General features: G+C 36.4%; 1 protein-coding gene across 1 annotated transcript; it reads right to left on the reverse strand.

The window, feature by feature from the left end:
- Window positions 1-983: 983 nt before the first annotated feature.
- Pdf (Pigment-dispersing factor) lies at window positions 984-7,282 on the reverse strand. Its single transcript, XM_083121725.1, has 3 exons — window positions 7,256-7,282; window positions 2,480-2,584; window positions 984-1,121 (listed from the first exon to the last, which is right to left on the reverse strand). The coding sequence occupies exons 2-3, from the start codon at window positions 2,570-2,572 to the stop codon at window positions 984-986; spliced, it is 231 nt and encodes a 76-aa protein (XP_082977851.1). The 5' UTR covers window positions 2,573-2,584; window positions 7,256-7,282.
- Window positions 7,283-21,709: the final 14,427 nt, after the last annotated feature.

The raw sequence follows: 21,709 nt of genomic DNA on the forward strand, positions 1-21,709 counted from the left end.
TTGGTTTTCTTCAATACATTCTCGGTTCTATCATGATTGTTATTATTAGTTTACATTTCTCATCACAGTTCTGAGTTCGATATCAGGTGGAGGCACATAGTGGTTCGGATCCCAGTTCCGATTAACCTATTCGCGCATAAAGTAGACTTCAAATTCAAACTCAAACAGTTAAACTTACAGTAAATTTCATCCTAATAAATATATAATACTAGTGCTTCTACTTTTTTTCTTATTATGCACTGGGAACAGTGGCGGATTAAAGACATTTTCTTGTGGAATGAATATGACCTTATTTTAGCTGTCACCCATTAGGTTAATCGAATTACTTAATTTAGACGCCAAAGGGCGGACAATGAAAAGTTTGTCTCAGACATCTAGGTTGATTTGTACATTTAGACATCAAAGAGGGGTGGGGGACCATCGACCTTGATGCTAATTGACGACTGCTCTTAGTTTTATGATAATTTCACATCGAAGTGGCAAGCGACACCCAACATGTCGCCAGCATCCAAGTGACGTACAACTTGACGAATCTTAATAAATCAATTCAACCGTTCACACCGGATTGGTACAGGCGTGGCGCTTGTATAGCTTAGCTGTACATCGAACAGTGTTGTTTTTCAAAGGAATCGCCTCGGGTTGTTGATCACGCATGCGTACTCAATACTTTTTTCACAGACTGGCGAGGAAAGTAGCTATTCAGGTGGGTGCATGGTAAAGTGTCGCTTGTCACTTTGGTGTGAAATCTCCCTTGCTCGCTTCCGAGAAGAGGGTAATTTAGTCTTATATTATCAACGACTTATGGTGGTTTTAGGCATCTCAAATTGGGCAGGCGCTCGAATTATCCGCTCATAGTTGGAAACAACCTTCAAATAACATGTAGTTGTGGCGGCAAACGTATGATATACCGGTAATATATTTCTATTCTGTAAGTTCTTTATTTACTCATAAACTGATAAGAATGCATCTGGATATAATTTACCTTATTTCCGACCTGCGTCGTTCATGACCTTTGGCAATCCCAGGAGGGAGTTGATGAGCTCAGAGTTCCTTTTGTGGGGGCAAATGTCTTGCTCTCCTCGGATCAACTGCACAAACCAGGCTGGCAGCCCCTTGCCATACTGAAAACGAAAGCAGTTATATTTTAAAATAGTATGACAAATTAGAATAATTCAATGGACTAACTATAGTAATTAATACGAGTAATTGAAGCAAAAAATGTTTGTAAGAAGTGTACGAGCGCCTTTGCCAGAAATGAAAGTAATTCAAGAATGTCAGACCTCGCATAATGTTGGAGATTACCAAATAAATGTAGATAAGAGTACAACATCAATTAACTAGAATTCCTTTCAACAGTGTTAAGTTTACCTATCTATGAGCTCAATCAATGACATGTTTTCAATTACATTTCAGTAATGTTTTTCCTGCAATGAATATTGTTGGTGTTTCTTAGTCGTGCAGCCATTCCACAATTGCGTCGTAAGGAGTAACGAATATCTTATTGTCATGCATATAAGGGACTTTTCTAGTTTATTTTCTTTTAGTTCTTCTGGTTTACTTTTACCTTTAAATGCACTATTTCAGCCCTCTTTACCCTAGAGACTGGTTACTTGGATTTCTAACCAGGTTTCTGTTTAGCCCTGGGACTATTCTAAGCAATTTCTGCAAACGTAATAATTTCATTTCCTACAACTGTCTCCACGTTTCGCAGACATTTTGTATATCATAAGCATAAAATACTCAGCGAATGTTCACACCAAATTTAGAGCATAAAAGATTCTACTCCTAGCCTCCTATGGCACCTGATTGCCACGCGAGAGGACCGGGTTCGAATTCCGAAGGAGGGAATTTTTCAGACAATGAGCTCTTGCTGCTCAAACAATCTCAAATCATTGGATTCCTGGATGAAATCCTGGTATGGCCGGAATCAAGAACGTTTAATCCATACTCCCACACCGCATGTATGTTCCCGTAACAAGACCATTAAAAAAAGTCATTCTTAGACATTGGCGATCATATTGAAGACTGGTTGGTGCCTTAGTAAACACAGCAGTTTCTGATCTTTCTAGAAGTAATATGGATGCCATTCGAACTTCCAAAGAGGAGAAACTGCAGTATTTTCAATACATTGACTTATTTCTAACTCCGAAATTGTGTAGTGAATAACTAACTGCCGTTCAACTCATTTGTGATGGATGCAAACCACTTCCTGGAAAATGAGCTACTTTTCTAACGTAAACTTGACCCAGTTATTATTCTGATTTTTTTTTAATAATAAAAATCTTCATTCATTGTATAAGCACACAAAAATATGTAACAGTAGACCAGCGGCTTGAACAATAATACATATTCTAAAGAATGGTACACTATTTTTATCTGCTGCAGTAGAAATTGTTTCTTAATACTGGACCTACATAGCATAAATGTTATTATGACTTAAAAAAGGTGCTGCCAGATAACTCTGCTTCCACAATCTTACCTCTCTTTCAGGAAATTTGTCTTCGTAAAAGTCCAGGCACGAAGCTATTCTCAGGAAATACATGACAAGGATGAGAGAAGTGATATTTTGCATTCCTCGTGGCAGCTGAAACGAGAAGAAAATAAAAAATATATAATAATACAGGAGCCAATAAACGTAAATCTCAGTTTGAATAACTTGCATTTCATTATATCTACAACCGCAAATCTCGTAACAATTAGTTTTCATTTGCAGCCAACAAAAACAAACCATAATTTTTCTGAAGTTTTAACTTCAGAAATAACTGATTTCCTTGGATCGATATGAGTTATTGGAAGTGACCGTCCTAATTCCTTTATAGTTTCAGCTAGCTATCTGCGTATCATTAAATACAACGCCAAATTCTAACGTTTCCGGGTTAACTTACTTACCAGCTTTGTCTGTTATTGCTAAAGAACGCACTTTTAGACTCTGCGTTTCTTAACAGAATTGTTTTCTTCGGGATTATCCAGTTACGACATTTTTTATTATCAGTTATTTTCAGTATCCATCAGATGAGTTAGGCCTTGTACAAGTAAAGAAATATCTCTCAGAAAGGTCATCTAACCCCTGCTGCGCTGGAAACCTACTTTTTAAAAGTAACTCACCTACATTTACAGTAACTCTCTAAATGTAAATCAGTTATAGCTAGCTGCAATTATTTGTTTTGATAAGTAACTCAGTTGCAGTTAACAGTTATAATTATAGTTATTTCATCACTGTAACTCATACAACATATTTCATTCATGACTACTTTTTTTTTCAAGAAACCGAGAATAGCACGCATAACATCTCACTAGGAAAAAAAATGTTGTCCACCAAACAATCTATATGAGGCAATCATTACAATTGATATGTTTATTTATTCTATACGGATTGTCAAATTTAAAATTAATATAACCCAATATATTGTTATAAAATTTATAAAAAATATTTTACTTACAAATCTTAGTTTTGTGAAGTACCGACTCTATATATTATGCCTGTATGCCTGCGGAAACGCCGTGTGTAACTGGAAAAATCAAGTCGCGGTGAGTATGGCCTGGATACTAATTGACGCAGCCTTAAAAATCCCTCTCCAAAAAAGATGTAAAAGAAAATGAAAAAAGACTGCATCAGGCTATTAACTCTCATCCGGAATAAAACTGAACTGATTGATTGATTTCGTTTAATTCGCTTCTCTTGCTAAATGCAAAGATCAGGATGAATCTTGATACGACGAAGTGGATGAAGGAACAATCACAAGCACACATGGGCAACACGCAAGTCCCACAGAGGATTGTATTGGCCGAGAGTCCAGGCGCCAGAGCCTCGTTGGCCTGCAAGACTGAAGTTACTGCGGTGTACTACGTGGAAGAGAGATTGACATTTGAGTCTTCAGAGAATATACTCCAGACTAGAATTGAAGGATGTGTAGTTCTACAAATGTGTGTGTGACTGATAAGTAATATATTACTGCGCGCAGATATGTATTTGGAATTTCGGCTCTGTTTTAGGGGTGCCATAAAGTTTATTATTATTATTATTATTTATTATTATTTTTTTTTAATTTTTAGTATACAGAGTGCATTAACCATTGAAACTAAACGGTTAGAATAGTGATATTCCAAATAGTAAGTGCAGTGAATCAATAAATGTTGAATTTCAAAGTTCCAGTAATTATTTAGTTCAACAAATAAGTAGAATTATTAACTTTTAACAGCGATCGCCGTCGCCTACCTCACTGAATAAATGATTTACATCAAAGTTAAAATGTGACAATTTTTCTCGTCCATTTTTCAAGATTAATATTGAGTGCGAATATTTGTGAGTTTTACTCTAAACGGCATTTTTGTAAGCATTTTATAAAATTTTAGATGTTTGGTAAAATTTTATAAAATTCTTCACTGAATAATGTACGTCTGTACAATTTGTTATACAATACATAGAAAACCAATAAATATTTTCATCTGTTTTTTCTAGCCAATGCATTCATAACTGTTTTCTTGAATTGTGAATATGACATTGTGAACAAATCGATGATTTTATTATTTTTCTCTATAGCATTGTAGACTGCACTCATTCTCCAAATAGGTGACCTTTTCACGATATTTGTACGCGCTTTTCTCATATATGTAGAAGGTTCCATGCTTCTTGGGTCGTGTTTTAATGTTCGGAATACGTATTTTGAATTGTGAAAGCCACAGAGGAGATGGGAGTTTACCGTTAAAAAAATTCCAAAGTAACATAAGGTCTAGGGTCATCCTTCTGTGGTCAAGTCTGCCCATATGGAATTGCTCTATTAGGTTATTATATGATTCGAACCTGAGTATTCACCTTGCAGTTTGAATTTCATGTATCGAAGTAATTTTGACTGTACACGTTCTAAAATTGCGGTATGTTTTTAAACTTCTGTGTTCTGTATGACAGAGCCAAATTCGAGTTTTGAACGCACTAGAGAATAATACAATATTTTTAGTGTTTGTATATTTCTGAAGCCCCTGCCCGTACGAATGATAAATCCAACATGCTTGTAGGCTTCGCTTATTACTTTGTCCAAATGATAGGGGAACGTTAATTTAGAATCAAGAAATATTCCTAGATATCTTGCCTTTTCCGCTTGTTTAAGGTTAACATTATTTATTTTATACTGATAATCTATAGGCTTTTTTGCTTAGTGTATGTAACAGAGAAGCAGTTTCTAACATTGGGGGATAGTTTGTTATATGAACACCACGCAATCAACCTACTTATGTCGCGTTGTAAGGAGGCACAATCGTCGGCACTTGTTATTCTTTTATAGAACTTTAAATCGTCTGGAAGCAAGAGTTTACGAGAATCAATCAGATGTTCGGGCAAATCATTAATTAATAACAAAAAGAGAAGAGGCCTTATATTGGACCCCTGAGGAACACCCGAGCTCACCAAAAAATCATCGGATGAGAAGCCTTTGTAGGTAACATATTGTCACATGTTCATTAGGTACGACGACATGAGTTTTCTTAGGGGGTGTGAAAAATTAAAAGTACCTAGTTTACTCAGTAGTACGTAATGGTCTGCTGTGTCGAAAGCTTTTGAGAAATCAGTATGTATCACATCTACTTGCCCCCGTTCGTCTAATACTGTACTTGTATAATGCAATTTTTCCCCAAGATTTGTTTCAATTGAGCTGTTAGGTTGGAATCCATGTTGAAATTCGGATATGGCATTTTTCACATGGTTAAAAATATGCATATAAGTATATATATATATATATATATATATATATATATAACATATATAACATATATATTTGTTCTAGTATTTTCGCAGGAGTTGATAAAATAGAAATAGGTCGGTAGTTTTGTATCGTATTGTTATCACCCGACTTTTGAATTGGGCATATAGCAGTCACTTTCCATCTATCAGGAAACTGCAAATAGGACAGAGTTGAAGATGATAGACAGAGGAACCTTTAAAACATTAGCGCAACCTTTGAAAATGTATCGTGGGATTTTATCAGGTCCAGCGGACTTCTTTGGTTTTAACTTTTTGATAGCATTTTCGATTTAATTTATACTGACTTCTTGAATTCTCAGTATATTTAGCACTCTGCTTTGTGAATACTCAGTCATAATTTCGAGATTATATGTGAACCCTTTGCCTCCTGTGTACACAGACTGAAAGTGTTTCGCAAATTCTTCTGCAACCGCGTTTACGTTTGGTATGGGCTCACCATCCTCAGAAACAGGGTGTTTTGGTTTTTCGTGTTTTTTACTATTTATATACGTCCAAACGAGAGAAGGGTCATCCTGTATTATTCTCAACATTTAATACATAATTATCATATGCCGCTGATATTTCTTTCTTTACTAGTGATCTGATTTCTCTAAATTTATTGGGTAGCCTACACTTTCTTTCCACTTTTTGTGGTGGTACGTGCGCCTTCGATTTACTTTTCTTAATTATACTAGTCGTAAACCAGCTAGGATATTCTGGCGCTTTAACGTGTCTTAAACGGACGCATTCATCAAGAGATTCGTATATTACATCATAAAACATGTCTACCATTCTATTTACATCATTGGAAAGCTTTAAGATCTCCCAGTTAACAGCAGATAATCAGCAAATTACTTATGCTCTATTTTTCAGTGAATTTTACGAAATTAATACTTGCTTTAAAATTATTTTCGTGTAATATTCTTGAATTTGAAGAAATTTGCTAAATACATGGGAAAATGAAGGAGTTTATATGCTGTCCATTTTTATATATAAAAAAACATATACCTAATTAAATTGAATATGTTTATGACAGGCTGTCTCATCCTATTTAGAAACAAAGACCTCAACGCTCTTCGGTTGATAATAATTGTTCACCATTTAGATTTTTCAGTCGTCTTAGTTTAATGACCAAAATGTAAGAGAATTAATTACATATTTACAGAAAGATGAGTGTTAACTTTAGTGTACTTAAACTTGCTGACTTTCGTTTTGAAGACATCAAATTACTTTTTAAATAGGCATGCCTGAATGGTATAAAATGTTGATTGTTAGAGTTGCCATTAACGATAGTTCAATTATGTTATAGCTACATAGTAGAAGTGTTCTATCATAAGTAACTGCAGAATTAATTATTATTTTTGAAGTAACCAAGAAACGTCAATTCAATTACTTTAAAGTAACTTTCCATGGATTTCATTGTTGTTGAAGGAACAGTTGTCAAGATCAGAATGAATGTTGGAAACATCTGTCAAAAATTCACGTTTCAAATAGTTCAGTACATGTAGACAGACAACTTACCTCAATATATATTATCGTCGCAGCGTTAGTTTCTTGAACACGTCTTCGTTGAAAGTGGACTCAACGATTGCAAAGAAGCTTCTTAAGTACCTGGAAGGCAAATTGCATTATGCGGGACAACCCGAGTGAAACTAAGAAGGGGGGATATAAGGATGAGCCTCGATATTCAATGCGAAATGAGCTGTAAACAAAGCGGTCGGCGGTCCACAGATTCTCCGGACAGGAAATCAATCGCATCTCCGAGGAGGAGTGGGTCTCCCACGTGACGTAACTTCTTATTCCAAAAAAATGCATCATGACTTATTTAACGCCAGAAACTCATTGTTCTCCTTGGTTATAGTGGCTATTTTTCAACTTCGTTTCTTTGTTTTTGCTTGGTTGAAACATCTAGCTTTCTTGCAAAGTAACGTGCAATATACGTATGGGACACACTGCATAATATATGATGATTAATTGTGATGGGTGGGTATATAAATCTTGCTTTACATCAGTCTTGATACACAACTACAAGTACACAAATATTTAAAATCTCCATCAATCATTCTTACAAGGTAACATCTAACAAGAGATCAATCAATATTCATGAGTGCCAGAAATCTTCAACAAAGTTAACTCATGCATCTCAAATATTTAATTGCATCCCTCCCCGGCTACTTACGTGAACATTGAAAAAGAAAGAGAGTGTATGCATAATTATATATTACTTAAATTGCATTTATTAAGGCAACTGTTTGATAACAATATAAGAAACAAATGAGCACCAATCGTTAGTATTCGTCCTGTTCAAAAGAACATTACCTCTCCGATAGTATAGTCGCTTACGCGTTATAATCAATGGGTCCTGAGTTCGATTTCAGGTGCAGACACAATGGGCATTTATAGTTTTAGCCTCTTTAGCCTCTCTGAGCATAAAACATAACCTAAAAGCAAACTGAATTCAGGGGTACTAATTTTCTACATCTTATTTTGTTACAGTTGGTCCATGTAACTGAAAAGATATTTTAAGAATTATTATCCTCTTATTACTCATCTGAAACTCGTCTAGACCTCTACGGCAATCAAGTTAAAATTCTGATTACAATATCAACATTAGTGTTATTGTTATTATTATCTTTATTATTATTAAATTAGTTTCTTACTTCTACCAATAGATTAACTATTAGCAATAGGTTACACAGCTATAATTTTAATGCAAGTTTTCCCTTATGTCAATTATAGAGTTTACTTTCCCTCATATAATTTAAGAAACTGTAGTAGTAGACACACGAATACGTTAAAGCAATAAGCAAAAAATACATATTATGGAGAAACCTTACGGCATTTTCATAGTAACGTGTTTGAAACGTAGTCCATATTCTCATAAACTTAAAAAATGATCAAAAATGCAATAAGTCTGTAGTTATCATTGTAATCATATAGCATTATGAAAAATATTGCAGTTTCTTCGGTTTTGCAAAATGCATATTTCCAAGGTAAACGCAGATGCAGATGTTTTGGACCTGCTCCATCTCACACCTTTTCCCATACCTTACTACTAAAGTAAAACTTCTCGGCATGGTCGTAGGAAAAAAGAAAAATAACTTCAAGGGGTCACCCATAGTTGGTCCGCACTATACAAGTATGGCACCGAATATATGTTAAATCTGTATTATGTGCCGACCATTGTGGGAATACTAAGCGCAACGCTCTTCGAAACCACACGTTTCAAGTTCGAAATTTCAACTATTCCAAATTTTGAAAATTCTAGCTCGTTTGTCCAAGAAAGGGTTCTCGCAGCATTGTCTTCTTGTTGTAGGTTGCAAAACTTTGAATAAATATTTGAAATGAATTTGCTGAATTTCGTTCATGAACTTTCATTAATCCCACACTCAGAATCGGAGATATCCATTTAAATTTTTGTTTGTCTTGCAATAACCATTATATCTTGTCATATTTCATTATCAATTTAATGAACCTGCAGTTAATCTAAGATCTTCAGGTGCTGGAATTTTCTTGAAGACTACTGAAGATTCAGCCACTCTCCCGTCACACCAACTTGACGACGCCATTGTGGGTCACGTGGGTGTCTGAACTATCCAAGCGAGTACCAAGTAGGCTCACTCTGTGTGAGTTCTATGATTGTAAGTGACAGATTTGGAAATAGGTTTTCCACTCGAGTGTAACAGGCAGATGGCTCCGTAATTACATTTCGTTTCCTCCTCCTCTGTGGAAGAAAGGTAACCTTTATGAATTTCAAATACATGTTCCCAGGAAGGTTGTCATTTATTATAATACATGAAGGATATTCTAAAAATGTAGGCAAGGGATAAATTGTAAAGACACCCTATTTCTTGTTTTTACCTTCCTATTATATAACATTCAGGGTATTCATGCACTTTCTTACAATTCGTTTAATTTTCCTCAAATAGTTTTTAATATAGGTTTTTGTACGTCTTACATACGGCATCGAGCCATTATTTGTATTGATACTGTTTAAAATGAATCCTTGGAGACTCGCCGCGGTGGCTCAGTCGGTAACGCGTCTGACTACCATGCTAAAGGTCCCGTGTTCGATCATCCCCGGCCGGTTCAAATCCGGGAACTTTTCTAACGTCGAATGACATGAGTACCTGGGGGAAACCCTGGGGGGGTAAAGGGGGCTGATCAGCATCACCCCCCCCCCTCACTACCGGATCAAGAAAGTGTGGGGCGTTACACACCCTATACGCCTTCATAGCGTGATGCTAAGCACAGTGGAGCACTATACCTTTTTTTATTTTACTGTTTCAAGGAAATACTGCATTGTTGAATTGTAGCTCTTTTAACATAATTTATATTATGTTAAAATAATATATAGGGTATATATTGCTGTACCAAGAAACTGTATTTAGTTGTAAGATTTTGTGGCGACGCGTGGCTATAAAATAAATGAAAGAGGTTTTTTTAATCCACTTAGATATATCACATCTAAATCTTATCGAAAAGAACTAGATCCTTGAGTTTTTCATGGTGTTGAAGTCGCCGAGTAAAATAATTACTACTTTAAAAATACAAGTAGCTATATGTCCTCTTTTAATAAGTTTTATTCGACAGTTTGTCACTATTTTCTGCATATGACGAAGTAATATGATCTGAAAATGATATACTATTTGTAAATTATTTCCGAAATAGGAAATGCAGTTAATATATTCTGAAGGTTCTTGTAATCATTGTTTACGGACATTGAGAACATTGAAGAGAACAGCAATCGGATGTATAAATCCAAGAATTATCAAGAGCAAATTCCATGCATGATGATAGGAATTGGACCATAAAATATTTTTCAAATCTATTAAAGTTGCTTCATTAGATGAAAATGCCTTCATATTGTTGTTGCTAGGGTTAAAGAATAGCCTATCTATTAAATAAAAATTGGGCATGATGTACTCCTGGCTGAATATATTATGAGATCATACAAAAAAATTGCGAACTCTTAAGGTAAAAGTAATTAAACCATGCGGTGCTTGTCACAAGGTAGAAATACCGGTTCTGAACATGAGAATAGAAGCTTCTGTAGGTCCTGACATCTCGTGTACTTCACCTTGAGATACAAGTGAATACTATGTTTCATCAGCACGGAATGCAGTTCAAATCAGTTGCTGCAATATCGATAGAGTTGTGACTTAATTTGTACTCCAGGTTAATCTTTCTAACAGCAGCTGCTCAAGTGCTTGAACACACATTATAAGATGGTTTGCGGAAAGAGCAAATGGAAACCACATGTCATGCTTTAAGAAGTGTCAGATGAAAAGATGAACGCATATTTCAAGGAAGGATATACAATGACCAACGGGTGAATTGTTTATCAAGACAAGGAAAGTTAATTATAGTCTGAGAATCAGTTTCGGAGCAGTTATAGTACCTCTTGTGACAGAGGTGAAAATATTGCAAAAAAGTGACCTCATCTAGCAGAGTGGATGCAGCTAATGCGAGGTTGTAATGATGGTGGATATATTGGAAGATTAACTCCCGGGCTCTGAGGCCAAAGGACTTTCGACTCGAGGTCTTTCACCGCGAGGCTAGATTCGTGAACTTGACGTTCTTTTAAAGGTCAGAGGCAGACGACTTCCAACGATGCAAATTTCAGAGTTCATGTCAAGGGAAGGTGGAGACTATACAAGAATGTCAGGCTAGTGATGTCCAGAACTACCAAAGATATGTCATTTTTAGACAAAAGTTCATGTGACGGTCTTAAATAACATCTCGCTAGTGTAAGAGCTTTATTTGGTTCTATTGAAAATCTGCAATTATATTTTGGACCTATTTCACAACATTTTAGGTTGTTTCAGCCTTATAACACAAAATATCTTCAAACAGACTCCAGAAACTTTTTTGAGGGGATAAAACTTGAATAATAGAAATAATAATAATTAGTATATCCTTGGGACTGGGAGGCTCTTCTTGATCTTTTTTACATTTCATACACTTAATGTCCTGAAATGCATAGTTATTCTATTTTGTTGTTACCTTTTCCACGCCTCGTTCAAAAAGTTAGGAGGAAATTTTAGTCATAAAGTCTAACAGAAAAATCTAAGCTTTGAAATTGTGCAAACTATGAAACAATTATTCCTTGGATTATGGTTCCTGAATTTTACATTAAATTTTTTCGATTGTTATTAACCATAAAAAATAACAACCTTTCTGTTTCTTTCTTTTTTTAAAAATTGACATGATGTCAATTTTCAGAAAAGGGAGGGGGGGTCGGTCGACGGACTCTTTCCATCTCATACACCAACTGTAAATATGTGGTGGGGCAATAAAATTATTGGCCCACCTATCATTATTATTGTGTAAATTATTCCTATAAAATGCCCAACACACATACATACACACTGCGATCACTTTGAGAGGCCTTTTGCAAAATTCGAGCATTAACATAAATAGTCTTAAGCGATTCTTTGAAATAAATGTTTGAAGCCTTTACATTTTCACCCTTTTCCAGAACATAGCCCGCTACAATGGATCGTATGTCCAGACACACAACTTCCAACTCATATTCATACTCATAGAGTCCTTATTGGGCCTGTATCATGGGCGCTTATACTTAGAGGCCAAATAAAGTTATGATATGCAATGCATATCGTCTCCTTGACGTTAACAACGAACAAAGTGATTTGAAGCCAGTTTTCTACTTGCTTGATACTGTGGTTGAAAGTAAAACTTTGTTTAAATTTGCTGCTGCAGATTCTTTTGGCCGAGTGCTTCATTTTTCAGAGGAGCGACTGGCGCAGAGAAGATGACGTTGCAGTTCACCAACCCCCAGAGCACCCATACCGGTTTGTATCTGCGCATTTATTTTCTTCTTGTGACAGTCCATTGCAACGTGGTGTAACCTTGATCAGGATATGTCTACCTGTGACATTACGAAAATCAAAGCATGATTTTAGTGCTCTATCGATTAGAATTTATTTTTAAAATTCTATACTCGGTGCTGTTCTCAAGATTTCATTTTGGGCAGGGTTTGATTTAACTTCTGCTTCAGAGAAGTTTTAGTAAAACAAGTATCGAAGAGAAGGAATGTATGCGATGTGATGTTAAAGCTCGTATGACTGACGACTTAACGTATGTGCGGGCCGTTTTGAAAATTTGAAACAGTCGAAACAGGGAATATATTATGTTATTTGTAGTTTTGATATACTAGAAAATATTCTGTTTTAATTCATGTTAGTTATAACGTAATATCTCACCTTAGTGTTATATTTGTTATATTTAAAGCAGATGTGAATTTTTTTACAATTGCTAAAAATAAATTCAAATTAGAAGCAGAACCTTTGTCCCAAGCAGTTGCGGGTGGGGATGCTGTCGCTGAATTCGGTGTAGGGGCAAAATCTATTTTTATCCAGAAAGCAGAAACCTCTGTATATGGCTCTGGATTTGTATTTACCTACTTCAAGAAATAAATTATGGTTATACAAAGCACTAAAACTTCAACTTACAAAATCACTCTTATCTTTGGGGTTCTTGAGTTGAACATCTCAAAAAGTTTGTTTGTCAAAGTCTATTTTAAGTTCACTTATGCACAGATAACCTAATCGGGACCAGATCTACAGTTTAGAGTGAGATCCGAACCACTATGTACCTACGCTCGGAATCGAACACTTGCTATCAAATGTACTGGTACAATACAACGTAACATCAGTGCAAAGAGCGGAACCGACATCATACATGCACACTACTAAATCGGTTTACTAAAGCTTGTTTTAAGTCAACCTTTACGCTCGAATAGGATAGTCGGGACTGGGCCTACAGTTTAAAGTGGGATTACAAAACTACAGTGTTACAATTACTCTATCTGGGAGACCCGTTACTAAATTTGTGGGTAGAGTTTATGTGAAGGAATTTGTATGAAGAGTACACCCTATCGCTCTCTTGCTCATTCTCTTCAAAGTTCGTAGCACAGTTTCGTATGCTGCGAAATCAGCTGAAGATCTAAAACTCTTGAGCTTCAAAATTAAAAAGAAGCAAAGAAGAAGAAAACGCATTGACATATATTGTATGTATGAGACTAGAGGCAATAGATTGTGTAAGGTGCTGGATGTTTATTTCAATCGGATGACCATTTTGCTCCAATCGAAGTGCGCATTATTGGTAAAGCATGTCGACGACATCAGCTCTATCCATTACCCTGTGGCCCACGAGCTTAACGACCTTCATCGGACATGTGTAAACTAGTTTTGTGGGAATTTACCACCGATGTGTAGAGTTCACGGTGACCATGGAGAAGATCATGTACCTAGTTGTTGTCCAAAGCAAAATGTCTTTGTTACTAATCGGAAAAGTGGGAAAAAGTGTCCTGGTATAATCATACAGCATTCACCAAAAGTTTCCTAACGAAGACATTTTATAGTAGGCCAGGGATCGCCAAACCGTCGATCGCGTGCTACCGATAGCTCGCGAGGTCATTTTCAGTAGCTCGTAGGAAGTTAACTACAATTCGCTATTCTAGCTATCTATATGACATGTGGCGAAAGATTTTGAAAAGACTCTGTCTGGGAAGGCTTGCCAGGCCATGTGGACGCAAATAGAGAAATACTGAAAGAGTAGGCCTACATTGATTAATGAGCAAGTATTTTTGTCTATATACACCTAAAACTACTTACAGGACATTTAAAAAAATGCAAGACAAAAAGGGATCTCAAAAAATTATATGCAGCTTTACACTTCGCAATAAACGTTGTCCGATTTCAATGCACTGAGGTGATCTCTTTTGATAGCATTGAAATCAAGAGGTCTCGGGTTCGATACCAGATAGAGGTCGTAGTGGTTCTTTCGGATCCTACTTTAAACTGTAGACCCTGGACTTCTTGATTATTAACATAAAGTGTGCATGAAAGTGTTATACTTCTTATTAACATTGTAAGAAACAAGGTTATTATGATTAGGAAGTAACTTTTCTGATTATACTGTGCTTTGTGAGAAAACTATATCTCCATGAGAAAAGTCCTCTGTATGCTGTAGGGAAATTAAAATTAATAATTTGATTATTCATCTTAAAGCTTCTATAAAGCAAGAAATAATCATAAGAAAATCAATCCACCACTGGTAGCTCGTCATTTATTTTCAAATCAAAGAAGTAGCTCAATGATTCTGGGAGTTTGGAGACCTCTGTACTAGGCCACTTGACTAACACAAAGCGTTGTTGATGGATTGCATATAGAGTTAGGCTAAATTTCAAGTTTACCACGTGCACAATAGATATGTGTGAAACACACAAAAGGAATAATAAAGCAATATGTAATATGTTATTTTAAAATGAAAAAAAGAAGAGACTATTATAACGCAAATGAGAAAATACTTTATGAAAGAGATAGTGTTCCCCTACATGAAGAAAATTGATTTCCTTAATTTCATCGGTGAAGATCCTACACAGATTCTATTCTTTTCTATAAAGAAAAGAAGTTGGGAGAGGACAGATGAGAGTGAAAGAGAGGAGAGGAAAGGAGAAGAAATTAGAGGAAAGAATATGCAAAGGAAGAGAGAAGGAAAAATGAGAGAATATAAGAAATGATAGGGGGGAGAGGAAACGATAGAAGTAAAAAAAAACGAGAGGAAAGGAGGATAGATGAAGAAAAGCAAATAGGAGAGAAGAACAGCGCAGTGGAGTCGAGATACAGATTGATATTTTTTTCAGTTTGAATGTGCGGTTCAAGGACATCCACCCAGCTCCGCGCTTCTCTCTTCCTCACTCCCACTCTTGTGCATTCCCCGTGCAGCACCCAATGAACAGGCAGAAGGCGTGCGTTTGGAGGGGAACGGGCGACTACGTGGGGAGACGATGCCGTGACCTTGAAGCGCAGTTTGGAAATGAAAGCAGTATAGCGATATTGCAATGTGAATCAACTCGAATCTTTCTATCCCATTCAGAGCCGTAGCTATGGAAGGACGCAGCCTTGGGCGCTGAAAGAAAGGGGTACCAAGAAGAATAAAAGTTGGAAGAGAGAGACACCACGGAGCCCAGTGAAAATATTACCGCGCTATTAAAACCGTATTGTTGAAAGAAATAAATTAGTAAAATAATACCTTGTAATACGGCCGTTCCTCTAAGTCACGTCGTCGATTTAATCAATAATTATTACTTAAAATAGTTATTACATGCGATTTGCTTTGATGGTGGGCCTCCCCGATGGTGTAGCGGGCACGTTGTCGTCTTGTAATAAATGATTCCCGGGTTTGGTTTGATATACAGTGTCGGCACATAGTGGTTTCGATTCCATTTTAAACTTTAGGCCCAGCCTCGATTAGGCTATCGTGCATAAAGTAGACTTAAAACTGAAACTCAAACACAAAGCTATTAATGATATGGCACACAATTTACCAAGTAATGGCTGATAGTATGTGCGTGGAGGAGTAGTAGTTTAAAATGGGGAACTGTCAAAATTTTAAAAATACATGTTCCGTATTTTAGATAAAATGTTTAACATTAATTCGTTTTACTTATAAAATACTTCATCGTGGAGCTTTATGATCATTGTAAAACTTATAAGAGTTTTGTAATACTTCACATACTTTAAGTGAAATCATATTGTTGCGATTTTATATTAGTCAATGATTTTGTTTGCTTCGATTGTCCAAGGAGGTGTCTCATTGATGTAAATCGGCAGTCCCAGTTCGGCTCGGGCACCGCATTCGAACCGTTATCGAGTGTATCGCAATTATACCAGCTCCCTCGCGTATTTTCATTTTTAATGCATATTGTGCATAGCGGAACGCTGGACCAAATTATGGTAATGGCGTGTCCTGGTGAATCTGTTGAAGAACGGGCGAAAGGACTGGAGGAAGGAACGACCTTGAACTTGGGTGAGGTAATCGCTCTGCCACACCCTTGTTGCTGGGCGTGGTCGTCCGACGAAGAAGCATGCTCACTCTCGCTTTTTATTCTATTTGCAAAATAACTCCCGGCCCCTCGCTTAAGAGCAAAGAATTGCCCGCACGCAATAACTAAGGCCATAAACATTTCTTTCAGACTAGATAAGTGCTATTGTACAAAATGATTCAGAAGTCAACGCGTCTGAATTTGACAATATATATTGCTTGAAAACAGTAAGACATCATTATGCAAAAATTACAATGTGAATATAATAATAATAATAATAATATTTGCAATAGCTTATTACTTATTCTCTACTCTATAAAACAGCTTTTTTGTCCTACATCCAAATTTTTACCACTTTAATGACGCTATCAGTGTATTTTTTCTCCAAATCAAATCGACCAAGAGATTTTTCAAAATTTTTGGTTCTAAAGAAGAATAATGGCCGTTTTCTTTGTTTAGAAACAACAGAGCACATGTTTTCTATTTCCGTTATTTTACGTTTCTTTTCTACCTCTTGGGTTAATCGCACCATGAGGAGGCACATTGCGCAGTAGTTCGGATCCCACTTTAAACTGTAGGTCAGGTCCCGATTAGCCTTACTGCGCATAAAGTGGACTTAAAACACCAAATCAAACCAAATCAAACTCCTTTTACTCTAGCGACCCTCACAATTACTCGGCGCAGAACGACTTCTCTAACTATATGGGCTGGCACAGAATATAGGTCGTTTGAAAAAAGAAAAAAACAAACTCAAAGTTCAACCCATCATTTTCTCATTTTAGGCACTCAAGAAGGCAGTTATTTTCGAAATAGACATTTATTACTCATATAGGCAAAAATAGCCACGATAAAATGCATGTATTCCTCACATAATCATGGCAAATCAAAGATCAAGATTTCGGCAAGACAAACTAGGCATATTCCAGAATCAAAAGCAGTATATAAAATGGCATTTCAGTGTTAAAATTGTGAATAAAACCCTAAATTGGATTTTGAAGTACACTTCATAGCGTAACAATTCCTCTACCGAGACCGGCAAAACACATGTGAAGCACCTCATCCTGACGATAATGATTATGATGTAAATTCTTATTTGAGTGGAATTTATTTTAAGCTGGAAACACTTCAGTTAAACAGCGTTCACATTGACAACATACTCGTACGTACATAGAAGTCGCAACTTTTCAATTTAATACCGTGAAAGATTTCGTAAAGACAAAAATTACCTGAATCACACCGTTTCAAACGATGAGGTATCAGACTACCGTGTGGCAGGCCTCGAGTCGATAACGGTGAAAAAGCTTTGCTAAAGACTTTCCTCGTGGTAGGGTATAGCTCGTTAAGAGAAAGGGGTCGGTGAATTATCTTGCCGTCTAAGCAGTTTCATAATACAAATTGTACAAGGACTCAAGTAATTCTGCTCGAGTCCTTGTACATTTTTGTATTATTTCTACAGTCAAGCAAAACTCGTGAGTCGTGAGATACTTTCAAGCTAAATATATGTCAAAGTGCGAAATTTAATTTTAACAGTAGAAAAGGATACACGGAATTAAACATTGAAAAAAAATTCAATGTTATTAACAAAAGATAACCTAAGCAAACAGGCAGGACTGTTACATCCAGGATAGCAGTCATTATTAACAACATCATATCGTGCTTGAACCTGAAATTTGATAAAAAATATACACACAAATTTTATTTTCAACCTTTATTGTTTAATAAGGCACTTGTGATAACGACATAAAGTTTGCATCATACAAAGGAAGAATAATTGAAAACCAACAAAAAAAGAAGAAATTAGAAAGGAAGAATCACAACTAATTTGTGGTCTTCCCAACATCACGTCCATCATCTTTGTTATCACCTGAAAGAAGACTGTTAAAACTGTGAAATTGTGGAAAAAAAATAATATCTGTTAGACCTAACAATAAAAGTCTATGGATGCTCATCATTACTTATATTATTCTTGGTAATGTTGGCTATGCTCTAATAATTTCAAACCTTGTGTATTCTTACATTAATGGAGTTTCAATAACAATCAACAACATATACTGTATGTGATTACTTTCTAAGAGACTTTAGTTCATTACTCACCACCTGAGAGATTCCAATAGGAAACCAGAGAACATTATAATTGGAGGAACTAATGAGCTGATGAAATGTGCAAATAGTAAGACAGGTTATAACCTTTCATGAGAAATACAAGAAAATCTTCTGCAGGCGAATTGGCCAGTGGACATGAATAACGTCTCTCCGAGCACATTGTCATCTCTGTAGATATAGTGTAACCCACGAGTTTCTGCCGCGATCGGCGCGGCACAATGCGAGAACCAGTATTGCTAATACGTTCGATAGAAAAATCGCTACAGTGCGCCGAGGCACAGCTGTTACAGAAATCAGCTCTATCTAACGTTGAGTTTTGAACGCCATGCATTATAACCAGGGCTGGGATCGATATGTACAGTCACGGACAGTTCTGGGTTGTAACAATCTCATTAACTTTCAATGAATTCGTTACAACACAGTAGTGTCCGTGACTGTACATACCAGTGGCGTATGCTGGTTTTAACTAGTGGGTAATCTCCGACACTTGATTCATCCACCCACTACTGAAGTCTCCCTGCAAATTTACCTCAACATCCATACAGGATTTATGAATGTATGTGTTAAAAATTTTACCTTATTGTTGAGACCACTGTCGAATAATTGTTGTGATTGCACTTGCAGTTAATGTACGTTTAGAATTTCAAATAATAAAACAAGAAAATATAATAAATCTATAAGAAAAAAACTGTAACAAAGAATATGAAGGAATGCGGTAGTGAAATAAAAACCCACAATATTAATTGAAGTATAACATTCAAGTTACCCCAGTACCCAGTTATTCGTGCATTCCCGATTTTTGTTTTTATACACGGAAGTTTAAGTTCAAGACCTGTGGTACAAGAGATGCTACTGGCCTAACTACATTAACTATTTCCAATTTCTCCGGAAAAGATCCCGTTCCAAATATTTTCTCACGCAAATATTGTATTATATCCATTGCCTTTAACTTCAGTAAACACAGCACTAGCACGAATACTAAACCACTAACAGCTAAACAAATATTAAATTTTCGAATCGCTACAACACGCACTCAATTCCCTGCGCCAATCTTCTATTGTGGTTCCTTCCTTCTTGACATAGAATTAAATTCCCTATGGATGCTGAAAAATTCCCTTTCCCAGCTTTATATTCCCTGCGATGCGCGAGGTTCTATAAGTTGGAATCATTGCGTTTTTTGTTTATATATTTTACATGCAAACATATTTTATCATTATGATCATTATTAATCTAAAGACGGGGAAAGCAACTTAAGTTACCTAATATATGTGTACGTATATAAGTAGATAATAAATGTACTTCTGAGGCCAACTTTGATTTCTTGACCAAACGGCCACAAAAAGTTGAAAAACTCACTTTCTCTCCCCGTTCCGCGCCTCATTTATTGCGCTGACGACGTTTCACGGGGGCAAAAAGGCAGTGATGAGTGAAAGATGAGCTCTCGTTCTCTCATCCTCCTCATCTTTCTCATCTTTCTCGTTGTTCTCTCATTCTCTTTTTATTCTCCTCTCATCCTCTTATATTTTTTTTTATTCTCTCATTTTTTTATTCTCTTATTTTCTTATTTTTTGAAAGATGAGTGCATCTTATCGTAATTTTCCAAGTCTGGGACCAAATGTTTATATATCGTGACCTACGTAAACCTCTCCTCTCATTCTCTCATTCTCTCATTCTCTTATTTTTTGAAAGATGAGTGCACTTTATCGTAATTTTCCAAGTTTGGGACCAAATGTTTATATATTGTGACCTACGTAAACCTCTTCTCTTATCCTCTTATTCTCTCAATCTCTCAATCTCTCAATCTCTCAATCTCTCATTCTCTCATTCTCTCTACCTTTAGAATATTGTCGTCAACATTTTAGAGAGATGAAGTTGGAGTGCTGGAATCAACGGGGCCAAATGTTTATATATATCGTGATCTTCGTAAACCTCTTCTCTCATCCTCTTATTCTCTCAATCTCTCAATTTCTCATTCTCTCATTCTCTCTACCTTTAGAATATTGTCGTCAACATTTTAGAGAGATGAAGTTGGAGTGCTGGAATCAACGGGGCCAAATGTTTATATATATCGTGATCTTCGTAAACCTCTTCTCTCATCCTCTTATTCTCTCAATCTCTCAATCTCTCATTCTCTCATTCTCTCTACCTTTAGAATATTGTCGTCAACATTTTAGAGAGATGAAGTTGGAGTGCTGGAATCAACGGGGCCAAATGTTTATATATATCGTGATCTTCGTAAACCTCTTCTCTCGGGGAGGGAACGATGTACCACACACACACACACACACACACACACACACACACACACACACACACACACACACACACACACACACACACACACACACACACACACACACACGCGCGTATGCCTCTTATTATTTTCCGTATTGTAACGCAAACAAACAAACAAAATAATAATTGTTGTTTTTAGGATACCTGGCCCCTAACCCGCCAGGGTGCGTGGTGCCCAACCCAAAAAGGTTCTAACGGCGAAATCATCACGAGTTTAGATTTGTACTGCGAATGTTGTCAAAAATTTAATCAATGTTGTTTATTCTCGATGCTAGAATCTTACATAGATTATTCTCTAAAACAAAAATCGATAATCCTATGCCAAGCCCCCAAGCTATTCAGGCAATTTCTAATGTTCGCGTGGATAGCGACGCTCGGTAGAAATTTTTCCTGTCCCTGTGGAGAAATTGTGTTTCATCGCTCAATGTAACATTTTCATCACGGACCAAACTATCGACAGCAACCCCTCCCCGAACCCATTCACCTTACATCCTTTTTCGCCCGAAGAGATTTTATTTTTTTTCAGCTTTCCCACGGTTCTGAATAAAGAATCTATTACATCCCCGATAACAATAGATTCAGAAGCGAATGCGACGGAAGCAAACACAGCAGCATCTTCCGCTTTTTGAGTTTTGTGCTGGGAATCGTTTGTTTCACACACCACACCCCGACGGGGCGTGGAATAGAGGCCGAGGGGGAAATAAACGACAATACATACATGGGTG

This window comes from Lepisma saccharinum, chromosome 4 (genome assembly GCF_977018435.1).
Source record: "Lepisma saccharinum chromosome 4, izLepSacc3.1, whole genome shotgun sequence".
NCBI classification, from domain to species: Eukaryota; Metazoa; Arthropoda; class Insecta; order Zygentoma; family Lepismatidae; genus Lepisma; species Lepisma saccharinum.

Bases quoted from the DNA above. Each gene is read 5' to 3' on its own strand.
- Pdf (XM_083121725.1), bottom strand. From the start codon at position 2,572: ATGCAAAATATCACTTCTCTCATCCTTGTCATGTATTTCCTGAGAATA. The intron at 1,122-2,479 runs GTAAGATTGTGG...TTTCGTTTTCAG, and splicing joins ACAAATTTCCTGAAAGAGAG to TATGGCAAGGGGCTGCCAGC.